At 43.2% G+C, this 22602-nt stretch overlaps 1 protein-coding gene across 2 annotated transcripts; it reads right to left on the bottom strand.

Annotated features, from left to right (window-relative positions):
- Positions 1 to 3244: 3244 nt before the first annotated feature.
- On the bottom strand, positions 3245 to 21554 carry LOC120757399 (guanylate cyclase soluble subunit beta-2-like). 2 transcript variants are annotated; one of them, XM_040074705.1, is made up of 16 exons: positions 21507 to 21554; positions 18898 to 18971; positions 17788 to 17882; positions 17433 to 17593; positions 16931 to 17030; positions 15610 to 15830; positions 15417 to 15522; positions 13664 to 13767; positions 12004 to 12220; positions 10142 to 10462; positions 9273 to 9421; positions 7250 to 7396; positions 6812 to 6966; positions 5117 to 5331; positions 4906 to 5028; positions 3245 to 4204 (listed from the first exon to the last, which is right to left on the bottom strand). In XM_040074705.1, the coding sequence occupies exons 3-16, from the start codon at positions 17819 to 17821 to the stop codon at positions 4053 to 4055; spliced, it is 2205 nt and encodes a 734-aa protein (XP_039930639.1). In that variant the 5' UTR covers positions 17822 to 17882; positions 18898 to 18971; positions 21507 to 21554; the 3' UTR covers positions 3245 to 4052. The 2 variants fall into 2 exon arrangements, with proteins under 2 accessions (XP_039930639.1, XP_039930638.1); XM_040074704.1 differs by lacking the exon at positions 21507 to 21554 and adding an exon at positions 19964 to 20016.
- Between the last annotated feature and the right edge of the window lie 1048 nt (positions 21555 to 22602).

Here is a 22602-nt window from a genome sequence, read left to right as displayed (position 1 = left end):
GAGCACAGGGCAGAGTAAGTACAGATTGGTATGAAAATGTGACTGCAAATCTGCTTTCACTTGGTGTGCTCATCCAGCTGGAGACTAAAGGCTGGACACCAAGTCTTAAAAGGAAGAATTGTGAATATCAGGATTTCTTAGGAATGGCTTCTCAGCACAGCTTGGAGCAAAAATCATTAGCAGAAATTCAGCAAGCAAGTGCAACATAACTGTGAGACAGAACTACAGACAGCTTGTAAAAAATGAGCAGCGCTTGATAGTCTAACTTATAAGTGAAGATAACATTCCATGTGTTTGATTACAACTATTTATGGAATCAAAATACTGCACACTACTATTTCTTTTTGTACAGGAAACACTGATGATTGAATGTTGTATAGAGAATACATGAATAGTAGATGTTTGTAAAGATAACTTTAAGGAAGATTTTCATCTCATTGTCTGCTCTTAAAGTCTAGAGTTTTCTTAGGTGGAAGCAGAGACTTAGTAGAAAAATATTACCTCTGGATTTTCCATGATGTTGCATACTTCTATGAAATTGTGTGTTTCTTTTTTTAATTTTAAATTTCACCATAGTTTTTTATATTTAAGTGTAGTTTTAGTATATTCTTACCATTGAATTAATAATTTCAATTTCACTGCTATTTTATTTGTGTATTTTTATGTTCAGCTTGGATCCACACAGAGTTGCATTGTAATGTCAGAAGTAATGAATTAATGCAAACGAAGTTCCAGTTTGGGAAGTTTACTAAACAGCCCATTTTAGAAGGCTTTACAGGGAAGTGCTTTATGTTTTAAGAAAAGCATCATTTGTGGGAATTAAACACTGCATATGTGTTCAATTAAGCACCTAAATCCAGCTGTTCTCACTTAGGAAAGTAACAAAGGTCTTTGAAAAATCTGGGCCCTGGACCTTTAAGGCACCCAAACTTTTACAGGTAAGGTTTAAACCCCAGATTTAATGGGATTTAAATAGCCTATAGGAAAAAGAGAACAGAAAAGGTGGAAGGGAAAAGAGGGACAGGAATCAAAGCAGTCATTGACAAATGGCAGTCAGTATATGAATGAAAAGATTTATTTATGAATTATATTTTTGCGGTCTTTAGCAGTGCCTACAGATTTAAGAACACATGGTGATGCACGGGCACATTGATTTTTAGAAGCAGTTGTGCAGATTTGACCCAGCTCTGCACCTGGAGGAGAACTAGATTGTAGCAGATGCCACAGAGAAACCACTGAGCACACCATTTTTACCACAGTACAGCATGAAGTAACTTACCATGGAGCACTTAGTGGCAATTAAAACATTCCAATATTAAACACCCACAGCTTGTTCAGTGCAAGGAGGGCAGGTTTAAGCAAAGCGAGTATTAAAGGACAGAGAGATGCTGGCAGCAATCAAGCCACGGTTCTTTTCTTTCTTCTTCCCGAGATGTTCAGAGAAGTTCTGGGCTTCTGCCTAAAACTCTGTAGTATATCTACATTAAACCTCAGAGTATATACCAGACCCTATTCACTGGGGGCCAGACTGGTTGGACCATTTCCAACTGGTTCAGAGAAGTGTTCAGTGATGTTCTGCCACACAGGTGTGGGACTTCAAAAGCACCAGAGTCAGCAAGAGCTTCCCTGCTGCATTCACACTGCCCACTGAGAGATGTAAACTCCTGTGTCACACTCGTGCTTGGGACTGAAGTGGCTTTAGATGTCCACAGCAAATTCCAATAATGACAGAGTCCTCCTCTGCCATTTCTTAAATGATGTGCTCACCGTTCCATCAGCAAGATTAGCCAAGAGTACTGAAACACATCTCTAGGCTGGAGACAAAAGTCTTGTCAGAGTTCCTTCTTGACTTCAGTCACTGGGATAATGCTGATTTAACTGTTACTTCACTTCTACATCATTGTGAGTGAGAGAAATCGGGTATTCTCATTCTTCAGGAAAGTCTTTTTAAAGCTGTGGTGTACCACAGAAGCACAAAGCCATGAGCACTGGGACGATGGGGAGGAGATACCAAGAGTGAAGGTGATATTTAGATGGTGTGTCTGAGGGCAGCAGAGAGTCCAGGGTTTGAAATTTTGATACCCAGCTTAACAATTAAACCCTTAGACACAGCATCAACATACAGTAGATCTCTCCCTTGCCGAAATAATGAACAATACTTAGATTACAAAACCCAAATAAATAAGTAAAGCTTTCCATTCATATAATTGGACTCCCTGAATGGCGCTGCTCAGCTGTACGGTGGAAGGTCCTCCTGTTACAGGGTGTGCCTGCAACAGCATTTCAGTCAGTCAGGAGTACACTCCTGGGGGAATTTCCTGCTCAAACCCACTGACCGTGCTTTGTTTCTCTGTGTAGAGTGGTCTCACAGCACACAAATGGACCTCTTCTGGATGAAGCTAAGGCAGAGGATGTGCTTATGAGGTGCTCCAAAAGCTAACAGGTATTCATTGCAGGGGACCACACCTAGCAAACACCTCTTGCACAGAGAACAGCACCGATGGTTTCGCTCTGTGCATCCTCCTCTGCTGGTCTAATTGCACTAATTGTTCCTGTAGACTCAGCTGCTCAGCTCCTGGACTATGGAGCTCCTGTCTCAGAGATTTGGAAAAAAAAAAAAAAATCTAACGAGGTGAAATTTCATATGGCTATACTATAAAGAGGAGGAGATGTCTCTCATCAGTCTTAGCTCTCTGTCTGGCGTTTGAAGAGCCTCGCTCTTGCTGCAGACACAGAGGTGGAAATGTGATGCTCCAGACTGTCAGAGAGGAGTAACATTATCACCTTCTCCAGTGAGTTCTTGCCCAGAGTTCACATTGGTCTCATGCCTGCATCCTTAGTTGATGAATCCACACCCAGAGGTAATAAATCAGTGTGCAGGGCACATCTTCTGTCAAAGTCAGCCACCTATTCCAAGCTCCATTTATAGGAGTGAGAGCACAATTTATGATACACCAATTTGTCTACAACCTTTATATCCATTGTATTTTTGCTCCTCTCTCTGAAATCCCTGACAAATGAGCTTCTATTTTTCTCCTCTCCCAATTCCAATCAGGCATAATCTAAGAATATAACAGCATGGAAGAATTTCATGAGCAGCCTCTGATACCAGGTAATGTTGATCTCTAATGCTGTTGTTTTCAATGATGCTAGCAACATTAACTCCAACACTGACAGTCTCCTTCTGCAGTTCTGATTTTTTTTTTTTTTTTTTTTTTTTTTTTTTTTTTTTTTTTTTGTGGTGGTGGTTTGTTGTTTTGTTTTGTTTAGCTGGGGTGAAAAAATGAGAAATAAACTTGAAATTCATCTGCAGGTCTCAGATAGGTTGCAGGCCTTGAACTGTCCTTCAGTGTTGTGACAAATCTGATGCTTTGTAGCTCCACTATTTCCATGTCCTTCTATGCACAACTGTGTATAGCTAGCACAGAGATCACAGATGCTCTTCTTTACTGTTGGCTGCTATCAAGTACACATTCTCTCTTCAGGATGCAAAAGTACAGGTTGTTTTAGACTTATTCTGCACTTCTATGTCATAATGCCTTTACCCAACAAAAGATCTGTTCAGGAATTAAGCTGTTGTTGCAGTTAAAACACAGGTGGAACGCTGCTAACCTCACACGGGAAGTTGCTGGCTGTGCTGGAGTCAAGACAGATGGTCACTTCAGGGAATGTTTCTTTTATGGCAAGTGCTCATTTGAGTAGGAATATTTCTAGCTGGATGAGTCACCTCTTTCTCGATCGCTGCATCGGATACCAACTCATGATTTGTACACAAAGATATTCAAAGATGTGGCTCAGGCTGAAAATGCATCCTCAAAGCATCCTGCAAGGGTTTCTTTCTCCATTGTGAGTATTGTATGGCCCACATAGATGGATTAAAAAAATTTCCTCCACTGTCTTATTTTTACTGAAAACTGTGATGAAATGTCTTTTTTTTTTTTTCTTTTTTTTTTTATAAAATCATGTGGTACTCAGATACAAAATCAGTCCCATAACAGCAAAATGCACAAAATCATAATAAAATGTCTCTGTTTAATGTAAAAGTAAGAAACTTAGAGTAAAGTGCAAAAATTAGAGCGAACATTTCTGTTCTGTGGCTCTTCAGCAGCAGGTTTGACTCTTCCCTGGTTTGGAGGACGAGGACCATCATCTGCATGCTGGTTGCCATGGAGACTCCCATCGCTTTTGGAATCACAAGTTTTGCCTGAAAGGAAACATTCCTGCAGTGTGAGTTTTTAAGGACCAGAGAGGCTTCTGTTTGTCAGCACGCCACATACTAGATTAACCACCACATCTAAGCAGGTGGGAGGGAAGGCAGTAAAATATTTTCTAGTAATTAGTGACAACATATTTAGTATGTATAAAATCCACAAAACACATAAACAGAATTACAGGACCTGCTGCATTAGATTAGGTTGTTATGGCATCAAATCTGTTATCTCTCAGTATCTGTTGCTTCAAAGGAGAATGAACTTTGGTCACAGAACGTGAGCATGGCAATAAATCCTTCTGACTCCTGCAGCAGACAGGACTGAGGCCTCTCTTGAGTTGGCAAGGCTCCCCCATAACTACATCTTTTCTAGGAGAAGTTCATGGGTCTGTCCCTGTGAAGAGCTGTGTAATGTTTATCCATCCTATTTGCACTCCCAGAAGGGCTCTGGGGTTTGGCAGCTCTGTCAGCTTCTTTCTCACTTGTGCACGATCAACACCTGGGATTGCTCCAAAGGTGAAATTTGTCTGGCCCTAAAGATTGTGCAGAAGGGTAATGTGTGTATATGTTGGCATGAATTTCTGGCTTGAGTAAAACTATGGTTATTCAGAAGATGAATATAAAGAACTTGTGAGATTAAGCCTCAGTTACTTCCTAGTTCTGTGGTCTTTGTGAGATGGTAACTAAATAACTACCTGTTAAATCTCCAACTTTCATCTGATTTCTTCTTTTGAGGCTGTTTTGCGTATCTGTGGGGCCATCAACATACTTCATTGCAATAGCTGGGGTCTGGTCCTTCTTTTGCTGAGTCTGAGTAGCTGAAAGAAAAACACAAAAGGGCATTTAATTGGATTATATTAACGTTCATTTGTTCAAGGAAGAAAATATGTGTTGCGTTGACTCTACCTGGCTGATGAGAACTTGGTATGGTTTCAGTCTTGCCTTCTAGAAAGGACTGAACAGATTCATGGCCAGGATCTAAATCTTTCATTGGCCTTCCCATAATCTCATTCTCAGTTGCAGATTTATTTCTAATAAGGAAGTACGTGTGCATTTTCCCTTTGCCTTTTACTTCTATTTCTCCTCTTTCAGTAATCTCAAAATCCTTGTATTTTAGGCACCTAAAGTATCAGAAGCAAAATGACACGTGAAAATACAAGACAAGTAATAATGGCACTGATGTTTTAAAAGAGCTGAGTGATCAAATCACAACAGTCTGGGAAAAAGAGTCTCAATTTGTGAACAACTGAGGATTTGTTTCAAGTGTTTATTCAAACCTGCTGTGCTTTCATGGCTTCACGCATACCTGACCAAAAATTAATGGATCACACAGCCAAATACTTCAGTAGGGTGGAGGGTTCTTATTTACCAGTAAATAGAAATTAAGAACTGAGGCTGCCAATATCAGCTAGACAGAATTATCCCCAGTCATTTCATCCGAGAAGGCAATCAGGTCTGTCGAGCATGTTTGACTAATTTATTTTTCATCCAGACTTGCTATTCCCAATTGCTTTTTGCGTGTGTCCAGGAATGGCCGTTTGATCTTCTCTGGGACTGACAGGAGGCTGATCAGCCTTCGGTTTCACCATGTCCCCCTTGCCATTTTTCCATACAGCTGTAGCTTTCTTCAGCTGCTGCGGTGCTGACAGCCATGGCCTTGAGAGCTGGCAGCCAGCAGCTCTGCAGTGCCATCGCCCAGCCCTCCTTGCCTCAGGTCCCCTCTGCTCCCATGCATTATTTCTGTAGACTGAGATGTCCAAAAGACCCCTGCTCTGACCCTCTTCCAGTACTCATCGTTCACCTACTCCTTGAACCTGAATCTTGGTGCAGGGGCCTTGAACCTCTCACAGAAGAGCAAAGAAAAGAGAGGCCTTGAGTAACTCAGCCTTTCTTCAGGGCTGTCACTAAATCCCCTGGCACAGCAGGTCCGTGCTTCCATTTATATTCTAACACTGCAGAAGCTCCTCTGACTGCCTTTGAACTTTGTTGCCCATTTCAATGCCAGCTGAGTTCTCATTTTCCCAACATCATTCCTGTGTGCCCAGACGATGTTGTACTCCTTCCTTTGTAGTTTGCCTTTGTTTCCAGTCTTGCACACAGATTTTATGCATGCATAAAGTTCTTGAAAATGCAGTATTAATTTTTTAGGAACATGAGTTTCTGGAAAGTAAATTACAGCGTGAAGAGGATAGCTGCTTATGCAGTTAATCCCTAGTAAGTGTAAATAAAACTGTTCCACTACAAATTATGGTGCTCAATCAGAGAGACTTTAAACCTTTTTTTATTAAATGTTCTAAATGTTCTGACTAGCACCTACATATATTTATCAGTATTTCCAAATAAGCTATCACAATTTTTTTTTTTTTTTTTTTTTTTTTTAATATTTTGCTCTCTAGGATGCAGACTCTGAAACCTCTGCTTCTATATATAAGTACATTTGGAATAATTAGAAAAAAAAAACCCAAAACCTTTTTACAAGCAGTAACTCTCCTTTACAAGCTGCTTAAAGGAGTAAGCACCATCTACACTGGAAGGTGCAGCTTCCAAGGCAGGGGATTTCAGCATGGATTTGAGCAAGCAGTTTCCATCCCAGTTACTCACTGGTAGGCACTGGAGCTCAGGTGAATTTTGCTGGGCACGCCGTGGCTCTCCATGCGGGAGGCGATGTTCACCGTGTCTCCAAACAAGCAGTAACGAGGCATCTTTTCTCCAACAACCCCCGCCAAGACAGGACCTGTATGGATCCCAACTCGAATCTTTACAAAGACATAAAACACCCCCCAAAAATGTCACTTGTTATTTAGCATCTTTCTTAATGCTATCCAGCCACCGAAAAGCTTATCTCAGCACAACACTGGACACCAGTATGATATCAAAGATCCACAGGGAGAGGCTCTTCGTGAGAATGTGCCCACGTGGGCCTTGCCCAAAGCCAAAGAGGAATCAGAAGCAGCTCTTTGAGGTGCCGCTGCAGTACATTAAACCAGAAGCTCAGCACAACAAGCAGACAGACACACATGCACCTTTGTGTTAACTTACTTGGATAGGATTTCCAGACACTGGGTTCTGTACTCCTTTGGCTGCCATTATCATGCCCAAGGCAAAATTAGCAACTCGCTCTGCATGAGTGGGCACAGGCACAGGGACCCCACCTACCACCATGTAGGCATCTCCAATGGTCTCCACCTTGAATTGAGAGGGACAAGCACGTGAGCACGCCAGGTGTATGTCACTCAGGTTAGGGTTTTGCTGTTCCTTTCTCTTACAAGATGCATCCAATCGCTGAAAAGCTTTAGCACATGTGAGTTTCCTTGAGATGGAGATGCTTTCTTTCCCTCCACACTAAAAATTTCATTGCGTTCTGTCCCTGCTCACTTGACCCACTTTAGATATCAGTGTGAGAGACCCTAAGGAGAAAGGGCTGCTGTGCAAGTGTCAGACTGTTTGCCTTCCTCTTACCCAGGGCAGACCTACATGCAAAGAGCTAGCCTGAGGCACAGCCTCCTGAGCCAGGAGGTTACCTGATAGATGAGTGCTGTTAATTAGCTCTAATTCACAACTGGTGCTAAAAGTGTATTTCTTATTTGAGAGAGACTTACTTTTTAAAAAGTCAAATTAAAGCAAGGGAGCCCACTCACTGTTGATTAAGGGGTTCACACCAAATTAAGGAACCTCTAAACTGCCCTTACGAGGCAGTTACTGGCCCATTTATCATTAGTGGCCCATTTATCATCAGTAAACAAGAGATCTTTTAGATCAGGCTAATTGGCTTTCTTAAAAATTAACACCAATAGGAGAGTGGAGAAATAATTTAATATTTGGATTTGTTCATTAGCATAATAAAACAGTTCAGCAGATCAATCTCAAAACATGTGTTCCTGTCCATGCCTTCTATCAGACAGCCAAACCCACAGTGATGCCAGTATTTTTCTGTAACAAATTAAAAACAACTGTAAAAAGCTAGTAATGCAAATAGATACCCTAATTATTTTTCAGCCATAGTAGATGATTTAATTTAAAAAGATTTATTCATAACTTCAGATGTTTATAAGCTTGGGCCAAGTTTCTTTGATCAATGTCACTGTTTCATTTCTTTCCCAATTCCCTGCAATAGTAATCTCATCCTTGCTCTCTGTACCCCAGTAACTTCCTTCAATATTAATAGGAGTCATATACAGGCTTCAAAAGGAGATTATTACAGTGAGAGATCATTTACTTATGATGGATGATTTAGACAGAATATGATGCTAATTTATCCTGAAATCTGTGGGCCATATCCTGCATGCTTCAATTATTGAATACAGATTCCTTGCCAAGGAAAAAATGCTCCTGATTTCCCAGTACAATTTATTGTGGGATGAACTGCAAACCATGTCTGAGCAAGGAATGAATGAGATTTGGATTTCACCCTTTACTATTTCTGCCTTTCTAAATATTTAATGAGCTGGGGACAGACAGAAACTTAGGAACTGCTCTTCAGCACATCAAATCCGGTACCTCTGGAAGTGTTAATAACACTATTATTATAGGCTAGCCAGGGCTCTGCTCTTTCCAGCACAGTTTGGAGACCACAAGTACAGTCTACATCTAACTGATCCTCTGTGGGGGTTCACCGGAGGCGATACCATTGCTGAAGATCTCCATGAAATAAAAGTCTAGCTATTGTTTATAATGCTATTTCCTCCCCAAAGAGAAAATGATACAGTGACCTATTTAGAAGAGGTCCAAATAAAAGAACTAGGCAAATCATTCATGTTGGATAGGCATTTGAGAAAGGAGGGAGAGAGAGAGATATGAAAGAAGAGCCATTCTGGTATTAGCATTGAGGAAAGAGATTTTAGCCTATGATAGAAGTTGTGCTCTTGTCCAATAATTTCCACTTCTCCTTGTTTTGCAGTTTGTGCAGTCACTACAAAGAGGTAATATTTTATGGTTTAATCAACAATCATTTCTGTGGTGAAGAGGATTTAAGTACATTTAAAACCGAAACAAACAAACAAAACCCAAACAAGTGACAAAAAAACTGCAAAAATTTCTGCAGCCTTTTTTGATCAGTACCTACCTTGTACACGTCATGCACTGTGGTCAGTCTGTCAAATCTCAGGTACATTGAATTTAACATGAGAACGATCTGAATAGGCTCACACTGGGCACAGATGTTGGTAAAGGTCACCACATCACTGAACAATATAGTGCACTCCTTGAACTCTCCTGTGGGCAGAAAGAGCAGTGGCATTTGTAATGGCTGGAATCGTGGTGTCTGCTTGAGACTTGTTTGAAAAGATCACTGTAAGGCCTCTCACTTGTAATGATCATACATGGGTGCTGAGATGAAGGAGAGGTGTCAATGTAAGAGTGTGTCAAATATAAGAATAACTGCACGTCTCAAACAACCCAAATGTCTGGATACACCATATACAGGATACATTTAGCTCATTATCCCTAATTTCATATATGTGCTTACTAAAGGGAATTTAAGCATGTTATTGCTACCCTTAGTAACAATGGGAATCATTATGATCCTACATTTATAGCTAGTATAGAGGTACTAAGAGAATTTTCTAGCAAAGACCATTTTCTTTATTCCCTTCACTTCTAAACCCTCATTTTCCTGTATACCCATGTTAAAACCAAAATCTCAGATTACTGCTGAAACACTGAGTTTTGTTCACTGAACGGGCAGATACTACAACCTTTCTCCAACTAAGGAACAATTCTGGCAAAGAGTTTCCAAAACTTTCTTTGAAAGAATAGCCTAATTTTTATTATCAGCGAAATTAAGGGTGCGTGGTCATCCTCCTACACATGGATGTCACAAGTAGAGAATGGGCTCCAGGGCAGTGGCAAAGGGGCTGCACCAGCACCCCAATCTCGCTGTCACCATCTCCCGTTGCACAAATCACACGTCCCAAACGCATCCTGCTCATTCACCTGCCTCAACTCGCTTCCCCTCTTTCAGCTGGTTGGCCACGTGCTGGGGAAGCATGGCATAGAGCAGAGCTTCAGTCTTCTTCTTCTCCTCCTCCAGGTGCTTCGAGAGGATCCGCAGCTCCTCCTTCTTCCTCTCCAGCTGGTTTGAGAGCTCCATCTCCGCCAGGCGCTGCTGGTTGAGGAGAATCAAGTCCCTGGTGACGTCGTGAGGGGCAATGTCTGCGATGTGCATCTGCCGCTCCTCCAGCTCGTGCAGGGTGCGCAGCAGAGGGGAGCAGAGGTAGAGCATGCACTGCAGGGACTCCATCCACATCATCTGCCCTGTGGGGAACAAGTGTTGGCAAGGGTTTTCAGCGGTGTGGCCTTTCTCAGGCTGCTCAGCATTACTGGCGTTAATTTTAAGGGATGAGTTCTAAGGACAGTGGGTTTCTGTAGGGTCTGGATGATCACAGGAATTTATTTCCTAGGAATTCAAGGTGAACGTGTTCAGAGGAGCCACTCTAGGCAAATAACAAAACTTTGGAACCCAGGAATCAGTGACTCCCCCACTGCAGGTGCTGGGCAGAGCCCAACTATGACTTAAGTCCTTCCTCCTCATGAGGAACCCCAGTGCTCACAACATCTCTCCTCTCCTTTCTGCTCCTCTCTGCATTTTCCCCTCCTCTCCTCCTAGTTCTTGAACTGTTCCTGAAGCCAGTCAGTCAGAATCATGCACGGGGGAACTGACACAGTGATTAAGCAAGACATTTGAAGTTTCATTTCACAGTGCATAGTTTGTGTCCCCATAAAGTCAATGGCACTTTCCTCCCTGGAAACTGGAGCTTTCAGTGACTATCATCATCTAAATAAGCAGTTACAAAAATGGCTGAAAGGTAAAAGGGATTTTTGGTGGATTTTTGTTTTGGTTGAGGTTTGATTATGATTCTGATTATTATTATTATTATTAACTTGCTTCATAAGTATCACTGCTTTCTAAAGAGCAATCTAGGAATTCCTGTTTCTTTCTTTCTCCCTCGCCTCATCCCCAGGGCTACTGGATGAACAGCTTTAAAACTAAGAGGATTGAAACATCAGAAATACATGTGAATTAACCCCTAGAGCATAAGAGAAAGTACAATTGTACCCGTGACTATTCCAGCTTCCTTGTTTTGGAAGCATTACTTTTTTCAAGGTGTTCCTAAACCTTTAATTTTTTTCTGAATCTCAGGAAAACAAAATTTGATACTCATTACATAAAGGTGAAAGGAGACAAGAGAAAATTAGGTCACACTAAAGAGCTCAGAAAAGAAAAATTAAAGTCACAGAACAATTAAACCAAATATCACTATAGTTAATTACAGCAAGCAGAGGATCATCCCATATTCAGTCCTCTCAGTAAAATAAAGCAAATATAGTATCATTTTTGCTGAGATAATTTTAACTGGTAAACTCTTACGTGGCTTTGAGGGGGTGTGTGAAGACAGAAATTAGAACCTGAAAATGTGCTACAGAAAATAAAAATACAGAGAACTAATCTATTTTTAATCACATTTGAAACCCAGCCAGTAGCAAATAATTCCCCTCAAAGGCATAAATTAAGAACAAATCATGTATTCACATGTGGGTTTTGCAGCATTAGAAAACCACCATATTTCTAAGCATTTCAAATAGGAGCAGTGCTGTTGTTTCTGACTGAAAGCCTTCAAAATCTGGTGAGGCGATAGCAGAATTTGTGTACGAGCATCTTCTGCTTCTCTAAACAGGACCATCTTATCTCCTCACAGCCCAAAGGCTATTTGTAGGGCTTGAGTGAGGTCAGGAGTGCACCTCAGTGTAATTCTGATTTAATATGAGCACTTATGCTGTTGAAAACATTGAAGTACCTCTTAGCTCTAACATTGGCCGTTCTTTCCATGACTCAGGCATCATTTCTCTTCTAGTCTGGAAAACAAATTGGCTGTTGATGAATTTCTGGATGCTGGAGATGGTGAAGGGTACTTCTGGGTGCACGATCCTGAAGTACTGATCCAAGCAGATGCCCATGGTCTGAAGGCCAGGTACAATCTTTTGAATGCTCACCCCAGCTTGCTTCACTTTGAGCTTAAAAAGAAAATATGGACCAATATTACAATTCACTCCCTTTGGGTTCAGACCAAGCAGCAGCTATTTATGCAGTTCCACACACTTAGCCTTTCTAGAGCACATGGCTCATTTCTGAGCAAAGCTTCTACCTTGTCAGTGTAGCCCTACACAGCTCTGAATGCATGCCCTTCACAGCAAGACAAAGCCCCAAGAAAGGAACGTTGTTGTTAAAATGTTTCCCTCCTGTCAATGTGAAAAACCCCCCAAACTACCTGCTATTATCTCTGCTTGAATTTGTGTAGCCCTCACAAACAGCCTTGCAGGTAGCTGCAGGAGAAAATTAGAGATACCAGAGTCTTGTATTCCAAAATGAAAAAAATTGTGGCATAAAGTGCCTTGGCAAATATTAATTTTCTAATAGATGCCATGGATTACTTTCTCTTAACAAAGTGTAAAGGTTTAGTCATTTTCCTTTACTCTGCTGACCATGCATGAGCTCTTAAATTCTTCAGAAATGTTCTTCTCTGCTTGTCATCAGTTATTGAAGCTCTGACCTACCTAACAGTAATGGGTGTAGACTTTTCTTCTTTGCACACTAGTAATTTTATTAAATTATGCATACTGGCCTTCTTGGAAGGTTTAAGACTATATTTTGGCTGATGTGGGCAGCGGCATGAAGCGGATTATGTGCTCTGGAATCTCGATCAGCACGATGCCAAAACACATTCCCTGAAGGGAATGTATTCCTTCTTCTGCTGTGCCATCCTCAGCTCCTCCTTTCTTTGCTCCTGCCTTAAGCCAGTATTCTCTCCACAGAGTTTGGAGCAAGAGGACCTGTAGCTTGGTGGGAACCCAGGTGAGCTGGGGACCAGCCAGAGGACAGCCTGCCAGCAGAGTGTGTGCACAGGAGAGGAGACTCCATCCTGCCCCAGAAGGTAAAGAGAGTTTTGGGTCCCAGTGGGGTTGCATGCTGCCTGATTCAGTAGGGAGCTGGGCTTTCCCAGCAGGAGCATGTAGAAGTGGGCTCAGGAAGCACACAGAGCCTCAGCTGCCAGCAAAGCTCTCAAAGCCTTGGGATAGGATAGGTGGGCAGGAGAGAGGGAAACTCTAAGTGCAAAGCCAGGTTAAAGGATGGGACATGTCCCTGGCAGATCCAGGGACAGGAAGGTGACCAGAAAGCTCAAAAAATTCTGCTCACTATATGGTAACAGACTGCTGCAATAAACCTTGCTGGCATATCTGCAGCTATTTCAGACATGGTAAACCCAATAAACGCAAAGGAGATTCCTATCTCCAGTGATACAGAGCATGTCCCTGTGCAGAGTATTTCTGCAAATCCTGTGAGTGAGTGTGCACTGCACACAGAGCACACGCAGCAGGGAACTGTGGGACAGTCAAAACAGAGGGAAATTACTTTGAGGTTTATGCAAACTAAGGGCCCTGACCACAAGTCTTTCCTACCTCTTTGTCAAAAACCATGTGAAAAGGAAGTCCATTGCAAAATGTTTTTGTGTCAATCCAGAGGCTCTTGGGATAAACAGGATCAAATCCTCTCAGGAGCTTACCTGTGGCGAGATAAATGTGTAGTTTTTAAATCAGGCTGCACCTCATAAAACCAATCAGCATTTCTTTTTATCACTCAGTGAGACAGGACCCTATATCATAGCGAGTGAAGACAAAGCAAACAGTGTGTGGGCCCAGAAATGTGCACACATCTGTGCTAAATGCTCTGCAGTGTAATCCACAGCTGATTAGCAACTAATTTGAGCCAGCTAAGTGTTTAACACTTAAGCAGACAAAAAACACAGAACACTAGATGTATGAAATTATGTGTAAAAATTAAGAATAGAAGAACAACTATAAATCTCTATGAATCCACAGATGCCATAGCAATATAACACAGCTACATCCCACAAAAACATACACAGAAGCAGATTTAATATATTTTGCCAGCAACCAAGGAACACTTACAGAATAAAACCAGTGTGATCTGGGTTTTAGTCACCATATGTACAGTGTCCATGGCACAAAGACAGAATTACTGTTTGGTTTCTATTTTACCTACCCTGAAATTTCTTACAAAAAGATCACAAATCTACGGAGTGGTTTGTGCTTACTAGCAGATACTTTTGTAAAAGGAATACAATGTGTAAAATATCAAAAGAGCTCATCTTTTGAATGAAGCACCCAAACCCTTTGATCTTCATGGTATAAACTTGGATTCCCACTAACCCACCAGAATCAAAAGGATGATTACTTCCAGTGATCTCTTTCCCCCTGAAGGTGGCTATGACAGTTACTCCAGTAAGTTCTGCTGAGAGCAAATGTTCAGGTCACTCAGGAGATTGTGCAAAATATGACAAACTTAGAACCTAGCTTTTAGACCTCTTACTGCTTCAAGGGAAATCAGTGTGGGTTTTTAATTTATCAAAGTCTGGCTCTTGATAACTCACACTTATAGCTGTGTGAGTTATATAGAAAAAAGAATTTTTTTCTTTTTTTTAAACTAATAATGGTAGTCACATTTTTTATTTTACATATTTATTCATTTCTTACTTAGTATATCTGCCCTTGCAATGCACCAGGTGATACCAGGTTCAATTTTTCACTCATTCCAGAATGCAGATATCTTGGCAATACTGAGTAGGTTCTCATCCTTTTTGGGGAATCAAAAGATCCTAACTGAAAAATTCCTTCTATTTTATAAACATATATAAACATCTAATACATATAGGCAAGAACGGAGATTACTAGATTAGCATTAGACTTTTGGTAGTGGAGGATGTAATTTAGCTTTCAAAGTTTACTACAGCTGACAATTTTGGAAAGGAGTAGTATCTACCAAGTTAAAAAACACATTTTAAATTCAGCACCTTAAACCAAGTGACATGAGAATGAAGAATCAAATTCACTACACAATGGCATTTTATAGAAGAACAATTTTCAGATGAAAGCCCTGTTTAGAAGATAAAAGTGACAGGTCATATTCCATTTAAGTATCAGTCATTACTAAGCATGCTTATTATCTGCAATTTTTCTTTGATCATCAATGTCAAACCGAAAGAAACTTAACCAGAAACATTTTGAAAAGTTGCAGAGGAAATATAAATGGCAACTTCAAAATGGATGGGTGGGTAGGGATAGGGAGGCTTACTGACTTTCTAACTGAAGAGGCTCAGAAATGATAATGAGCTCCCTCTGAATGATCTCTCACCTTTTCCTAATGTGATTATCCCTCTTAATGTTTTCCAGTGACTTTTCTTAACAGGACAAACAGAGTTTCCTCTGTCTCCATTTGCATTCTTGGTTTTCTCAAGGTCCTGTTGAAAGAAATACAAAGGAAAATTCAGGGGTGTTTTTATTTTAAATATATTTTAGTAATATGGTGATTATGAATATTAAAATACCTCTTTATTCAGTTGGTTCTCAATTTGTTTTTCAGAGTCAACAAGACATTGAGATGAGGAAGAAAATTCATTTCTCTCCTTGCGTGGAAATAGAGGGGTTTGAGTGACAAGAAAAACAATATGTTCTTTTTTCCCGGTTCTTTCTTCTTCTTCTGTTTGATTGACTATTTTCATTGAAATCTCAATGTTAAAAAAATCCAGGGCTGCTGCACCGATGATTCCTGAATGGGAAACAAAAGACAAGGTATTGCCAAGAACAAAACCTTTTCAATTCCCCTTTTAGAGGGCCCACAGTGGAATTTCACTGTTTCAGAAATCACTTTTCCAAAGGACTCCAGAAGAAGAAAGCAACGTGGGTCGTTCTTGCTACCATTGCCATGATGAGAATATGCTCATAGGAGGTCAGCTTTAAAGTTACTGCTGCTTTTGCCTTGGCTGAGGACAAATGCTGATTTTCACTAGGAGCAGCCCAGCAGGATATCTGAAGAATGTGTTCAAGTAGCCATAGAGCAATGATATGAATTCCCATCAACCCAAAGAGTGCAGGGAGTCTAAAGAGATTCTGCTATACAGTTTATTTCAGCCATTGAAGAATGTTATATGTTGAAAGGAAGGAAGTATCTTTCATGCAGATGCACAATCAGTTCTCTCATTTCTGGGTGGGTATTGGGCAAAATAATGGACATCAAAATTACATCAAAAGCTCTGTCTGAAATTCAAAATAATTCTGTGCTTTCAATATCAAATAAGTTTTGACAAAGGGGGATGTTTTGATGAACTTTTAAATTCAGCATCATTTATGAAAGAAAGGAACATGATCGTCTCTTACAGACCTGTAGCTCTCCAATCCTTGCACAAGTACAGCTCTGGAGATTCTGGTAAAAGATTCAGTTTGGAGCAAGGTGCAGTAGGAGTTTTACAGATTGGATGTTCTACAGGGTGGGTGAATGTCTTCAGCTCAACTAGAATTTCTACTTTACTGTAATTTAAAAAGTATGAGCCACTGAGAACTGATAAACAGTTAGACACAATACACACCATGAACCTATTTTTCCTTCCAGGGAGGAAATATAACAAGAATGGACGTTTATGGCCCAGGTTGCCATGCAATAAATTTTGATGAAAGTTACTGGAAGCTAGGAGTGATGAGGCACTAGGGAAATACTGAGTTCAGGTGTCTGGACACTGAATTCTTCCAGGCTGCAATTCCATGGGCAGGCCTCATCTGAAAAAAGATACTGAACTCTGTGTGCATCTGCAAATATATGATTACTCTGAATATCTATTGCATTGTTCTGTACTCTGCATTTAGTCTCATTACCTGGCACAATATGGCACAGACCTCTTCTGTCTGAATAGTAATGTAAATGCATTGACCCATCTTCATTCTTTTCTACTCTAAAAGATGGTGCATTCATCTCCTGAGGAAAAAAACAAACAAACCCAAGACCTCAACATCTTTTTTCTGAAAACGTCTACTGATGAATTCCACTTGTACAAAAGCATCTCATGACTTAATAACATAAACTGTAATATAAATAACCTGAAAAACAGAAAATTAAATATTCTCACCTGTGAAGAAAAATCTGCTATGCATAAGAGCCAATGTAGTAAATAATACCTAATGTTGAGGACTAGACAAAACCAATCATATTTAGAAATTGTCCTAACATTTGGAGTAATCTGTTTCAGAACATAGCAGATGAGAACATGCTTTGGTGATTTTTTCGTTATTTATTCACACCCATGAGATGCTATTCCTTGTGTTATGAACTCTGGCAGAGTCCATCCATACCTGCTCAGCAGTTACTACTCAGACTTGCCTGGTAAGAAAGGGACAGGTAGCTGTGCAGTGCATCCAGGTTCTCTATGAACTCATACAGATTTCCACCCAGTGTCCTCAGCATGTGGTCATAGCCTGAGCGCTTACAGAATTCAAAGAAATACTTTCCAAACTCCCTCAGAACAATGTCAGCAGGAACACCTGGCAAAATAAAGATACCTCAAGGAATAAGAAAGGTTTGGAAGTTCTTGCAATGCTGTGAGGTGGATTAAGATTGGAGGCAGAAAATTTGCAACAAGGGGAAGGCACTTGCAAGAACACAAGAGACAAAACCTGGGCTTGCAGTCTCAGGCTTGACCCAGGATCATCGGTTTTTGAGGCATGCTAACACGTACCTAATACTTTGCAGGCTTTGTCGACAAGCTGCATTGTGATCTCATCTTTGTAAACCTCAAAAGTCAAGAAAGAATCCTGGACTCCAGCCTGCAGCCTACAACAGAGAAGACAATATCCTTGTCTCAGCAGTACTCTACATGCAACATGCTTGGATGACCCAACTGGTATTTCTTAAGTACTTTGCAGTGAATGCACTCCTCAACCTCCCTAAAGCGTTCTGTGGAAAAATACGACCTCACCTAATGATGTAATTCAATTAAATTGCTTTAATGAAATTGCTTTAACATGGCTGAATGGTGGTGTCCACCTCATAGCAATTTCTGCTATTTCACATAATGGTATTACAGTAATTCTTTCAAGGATTAGGACATCATACTGTGGGGTGCCAGAGCAAGTGGAGTCTTAGTTTGTCTTCTGGTCTACCGGTGTGTTGTTGAATGTGGCCACATTATCAAGCCCTTGGGCCTCCCCAAATCTGCTGATTTTTTTCTATATTTTCTATAGAAATCTAAATTTCTATATTTATTTCTATATTTCTATCATCCATCTTCAATGGATGATAATATATGGTGGATGGATTGTATGGCATCTAAGTATCATTTATGTATCTTGGAAATATCATATAGCTCATAAAAACAAGACAAAACCAGAGGTGATACAAGGTCAGATTAAATGGGACTTTGAGCAACCTGGTCTAGTGGAAGGTTCCCTGCTCATGGCAGGGGGATTGGAACCAGATGATCTATGATTCTATGATTAGGTGCTTTTCTGAGTACTAGAATTAAACTGACTTTACATTAAGGATGACATCTTTTTCGTGCAATTACTTTGCGATGTTGTCACAGTGAGCCAGCAAATCTATTGCAAAATTGTCTATAAGACTAAATGTCGTCTTTAATTATCTGATATGACAAATTAATTGGGACAAATTAGTATCAGAGGATGAAGTGTTACTAGGCAAGAAACTCTTGCTTTTACCCTGCTAGTTACTCCTAATAATTACTTGAGATTCATATCAGCTACCATTTACCAATAAGAAATTATATCCCCTGCTGCTGAATTCCTAAGCACTTTCTTGCAATGTACTACCCTTATTGGGGACACATTACCTTAATTTTTCCCATGTTTCTTCGCCATACTTTTCAACCACCAAAGACTTCAGGCACGTGTTTATAAATCCATACTGCAAAAACAAATATATGAACGTGGAAAAGATGTACCGGTTTTTCGAACGTTGCCCCAACACGCCACCTTTTTGTATTTCCCACTCCCCTGCTAATTTTATATTGCAAGAGAGAAAAGTGATAATGCTTGGCGGCCTAAAGAGAAAGCAATAATGTTGGACAGCCATTACATCTCTCAGTAAACAGCGCGGCGTTTTCCTCTGCGTTTCACAAGCACCCGGCAAGAGAGAGCGAGCGGTCCGCGGCGCTTTGCAGAGGAGCCGAGGCCGGGCCGGCCGTGTGCCGTGTGCTGGTGCCGTGTGCCGGGTGCTGTGTGCCGGGGCCGGGTGCTGGTGCCGTGTACCGGGTGCCCTGTGCCAGGTGCCGGGTGCTGGTGCCGGGTGCCGGGTGCTGTGTACCGGGCGCCCTGTGCCAGGTGCCGGCTGCCGGGTGCCGGGGCCGGGGCTCGGCGCTGCAGCGCGGGCTCAGCAGCCCCGCAAGCTGCGGCAGCCGCGGCGAGCCGGCCGTGCGGGGCTGCTGCGGGGGATGGCACACCGCGCTGGGGTCGGGGAACGCCGCAGGAGCGGCCCCAGCAGCGCTGTCCGAGCGGCGACAGCCCGAGCACGGCGCGGTCCGAATGCCCCAAAGCCTGCGGCTCAGCGCCCTGGTCCGGCACGGCTCAGCCCCGGCTCTCGGGCTGGGAGCCAGCGGCAGGGGCTGCCCGTCTGTCCGTCTGTCTGTCCATCCCCGGCAGGGGCTGCCCGTCTGTCTGTGTCTGTCCGTGTCTGTCCGTCCCCGGCAGGGGCTGCCCGTCTGTCTGTCTGTCTCTCCGTCCCCGGCAGGGGCTGCCTGCCTGTGTCTGTCTGTCTGTCTGTCCGTCCCCGGCAGGAGCTGCCCGTCTGTTCCCGGCCGCAGCTGTTTGTCCCCAACAGGAGCTACCTGTCTCTCCGTCGGTACCGGTCTGTCTGTCTGTCTGTCTGTCTGTCCCGGCCCGCCCCGCCGCCCCGCTCACCATCCTGCCGCTGCCGCCGGTCCCTCCGCGCAGCCCGCTGCCGGCCCGGGGGGCGGCGGCGCGGCCAGGCCCGGCCCCGCCGCGCTCGCCCGCGGCGGTGGCACCCGGTGACACCCGCTGCCACCCGCTGCCACCCGCTGCCACCCTGTGACACCCGCTGGCACTCGGCGGCCGCGACACGGACGCGCTGCCGGCGCTCGGAGCGGCCCCGGGCGGTGCGGTCCCGGGTCCCCTCCGCGCCCCCCCGGGCTCGGCTGTTTCCGCAGGAGAGGCGCGTTTCCCGCAGCCGCGGCTGCGTCGGGAATTCCGAGCGCTGCCGAGGAGCATCCCGGGGCCGCGGCATCGCCGGCACGACGACGGCTCACGGCGGGTCCCCCGGCCCCGCTCCCGCTGCCGGAGCCCAGGCAGGACGCGGTGCGGGCAGCCCCGGCCGGACACTGCCCGGCACGGCCGGGATCATCGGGTCCAACCTCCGCGGGGCAAGGAGCCGGGAGAGCGACAGGAGCGGAGGAGGTTTCTCACCAAGGGCTTCTTAGAACTGCCCTTAGCGGAGCAGGAGCAGAAATGGTGGAGTCAATAGCCACCCTTACCCAAGGACAGGAGGTTTGTAGGGAGAAGCAGCACTTTCCATTCGACCACTACTGAGTTGTGGGTTGCTGCCCGAGGCCTGGCAAGCAGGAGGCAAAGCTCCCTGCATGTGGCTGCCATCACCCAGGCTGTGTCTGCAGCCACCCAGCCTTCTGAGAGGAAAGGACAGCAGCAGGGATGTCAACAGGAACGCAGTGATTGGTGTTAGGTGCGACGAATTCATGGGGTCTGGTGCTTGGCAGAGTTATCTCATTCCCTAGGTTTGTTTTTTAAATAATTATTTGTACAGTGAGAGATTTGAGTGATTTGTGAGTCCCGAGGGAACACAATGAAGAACTATTTGGGGAAAGCCTCTCTCCCCTTGGTTAAGATGAGTTCCTGTCCTCCATCAGCCAAACTGGCAGAGGCAGCCCTGTGGATGCTGAAGGCCCTGTGCACCAGCTCATTGCTGCTGCTTGGTGCAGGGGTTCTGGGATGCTGTCGGGGACTGTGGCCTGTCTGGCACGGAGGGTTTTGCTCCTGGAGTGGTGATTCTAAGGCACTGTGCTCGTGGCTCTGTCTCTGATCCCCAGCCCTCCAGTGCTCTGTGTGTTCAGCAGGCACATCAAAATCTGGGCCAAAGTCCTACACCAGGCTACAGAAACCACAGCCCTTCCACTGGCCCTGTGCTGTCTCTGCCCTCCCACGGCGTCCTCTAAACTTCCCACAGCCTTTCTGTCCCACACCACCAGTGGCTCTCCTGTCACCTCACAGGTAATAAACCAAGTCTCTTCTCAAAAGCTGCCTTGTGAGCCAAAGCCAGGTCAGAGACAGGCCCGGAGGAAGAGAACCATCAAAAGCCTGTGCCCTGCTGTATTCCCACTGCTGGGTGTAGAGGACTAGTTAAGCACAGAAACATGTACACAAACCCCTCTGTATTTCCTGAACAATATCAAATATTTGTTCAAACACATACCTGCTGGAGCTAGCATTGGCCAGCACAACAGATGGCCCATCTCCTGGTTTTCTCTCCGTGCTGTGATTCCAAGGAGCACCCATGCCTGCTGCAGGGCAAGAGGTGATCCTGGACCCACAGACTCATCCCCACAGCTCAGCCAGCCAGCAGCACCTGAGGGGAATAAACACCATATTGTCTAAGAATTGTATAGGTATGCTTACTGCCTTCCATTCATAAACTAATTTCTATAATACAGAAATTAAATTCATTTTAAGGTTTATAAAACCTAAGTCACTGGTGGGATTTGCAAATACAGTAAGAACTTTAGTATCTTATCTTTTCCTCATTGTATGACACCTAATTAAGCAACACAGTGATTTTAGTAGCAAAGCAACTATCAAAAAGATTTGGAGATGCAATTCAGGTAAGCTATCCAAAACTCACATTAGTACCTATATACTACATCTATATTGTACTAGGTAAACCATACTGGAATTGACTTTATTATTGCTTTAACCTTTCTTTCGTTAGTGAATTGATTCTATTGTTGTTTTTTCCAGTCTGTTTGTGATTATGAGAGAAATTTGGACAAAGGCTCTTCAAGTCAGGATTGGTTTTTGTGTGTCATTAGGCTGCTCATCCTTCACAGCCCCTGGCCCAAAATGTGTCCTCAGTCACCTCTGTCATCTCAAGTTGGTTAATAGAAACCTTCCAAGTAAAAGAACAGAAATCAAGAGATAAAAAATATAATGCACTGCTGATGTGACGAGGGATTCTTTATTCCTTTGGCACAATGTAATCAATTCTTCCTAGAATTTTGAAATCAGCAGCTATTTCTGTGTATAACCACCAGTCTTTAATCAAAGACAACATTCAACATGTTTCTGTGTCTCAGCCCACTCTGTGTAAAATGAAGAAAACAATACTCCCCTTTCCAATCTGTTGCTGTGCTCTGGTGATGGTGATTCAGGTCTCTCTTGGTACAGCACATTCAGATCTCCCAGACAATACTGGACCACATTGCAGAGATCTGGCATTGGCCCAACCTGTCACTTGCTGCAGCAGGACAGGTATATTTGGGTATGTAGAGGGGAGGCTGGAGCAGGATGGATTT

The sequence above is a fragment of the Hirundo rustica genome, chromosome 10, assembly GCF_015227805.2.
Source record: "Hirundo rustica isolate bHirRus1 chromosome 10, bHirRus1.pri.v3, whole genome shotgun sequence".
Taxonomy (NCBI): domain Eukaryota; kingdom Metazoa; phylum Chordata; class Aves; order Passeriformes; family Hirundinidae; genus Hirundo; species Hirundo rustica.
This window is presented reverse-complemented; position numbering and strand designations above follow the sequence as displayed.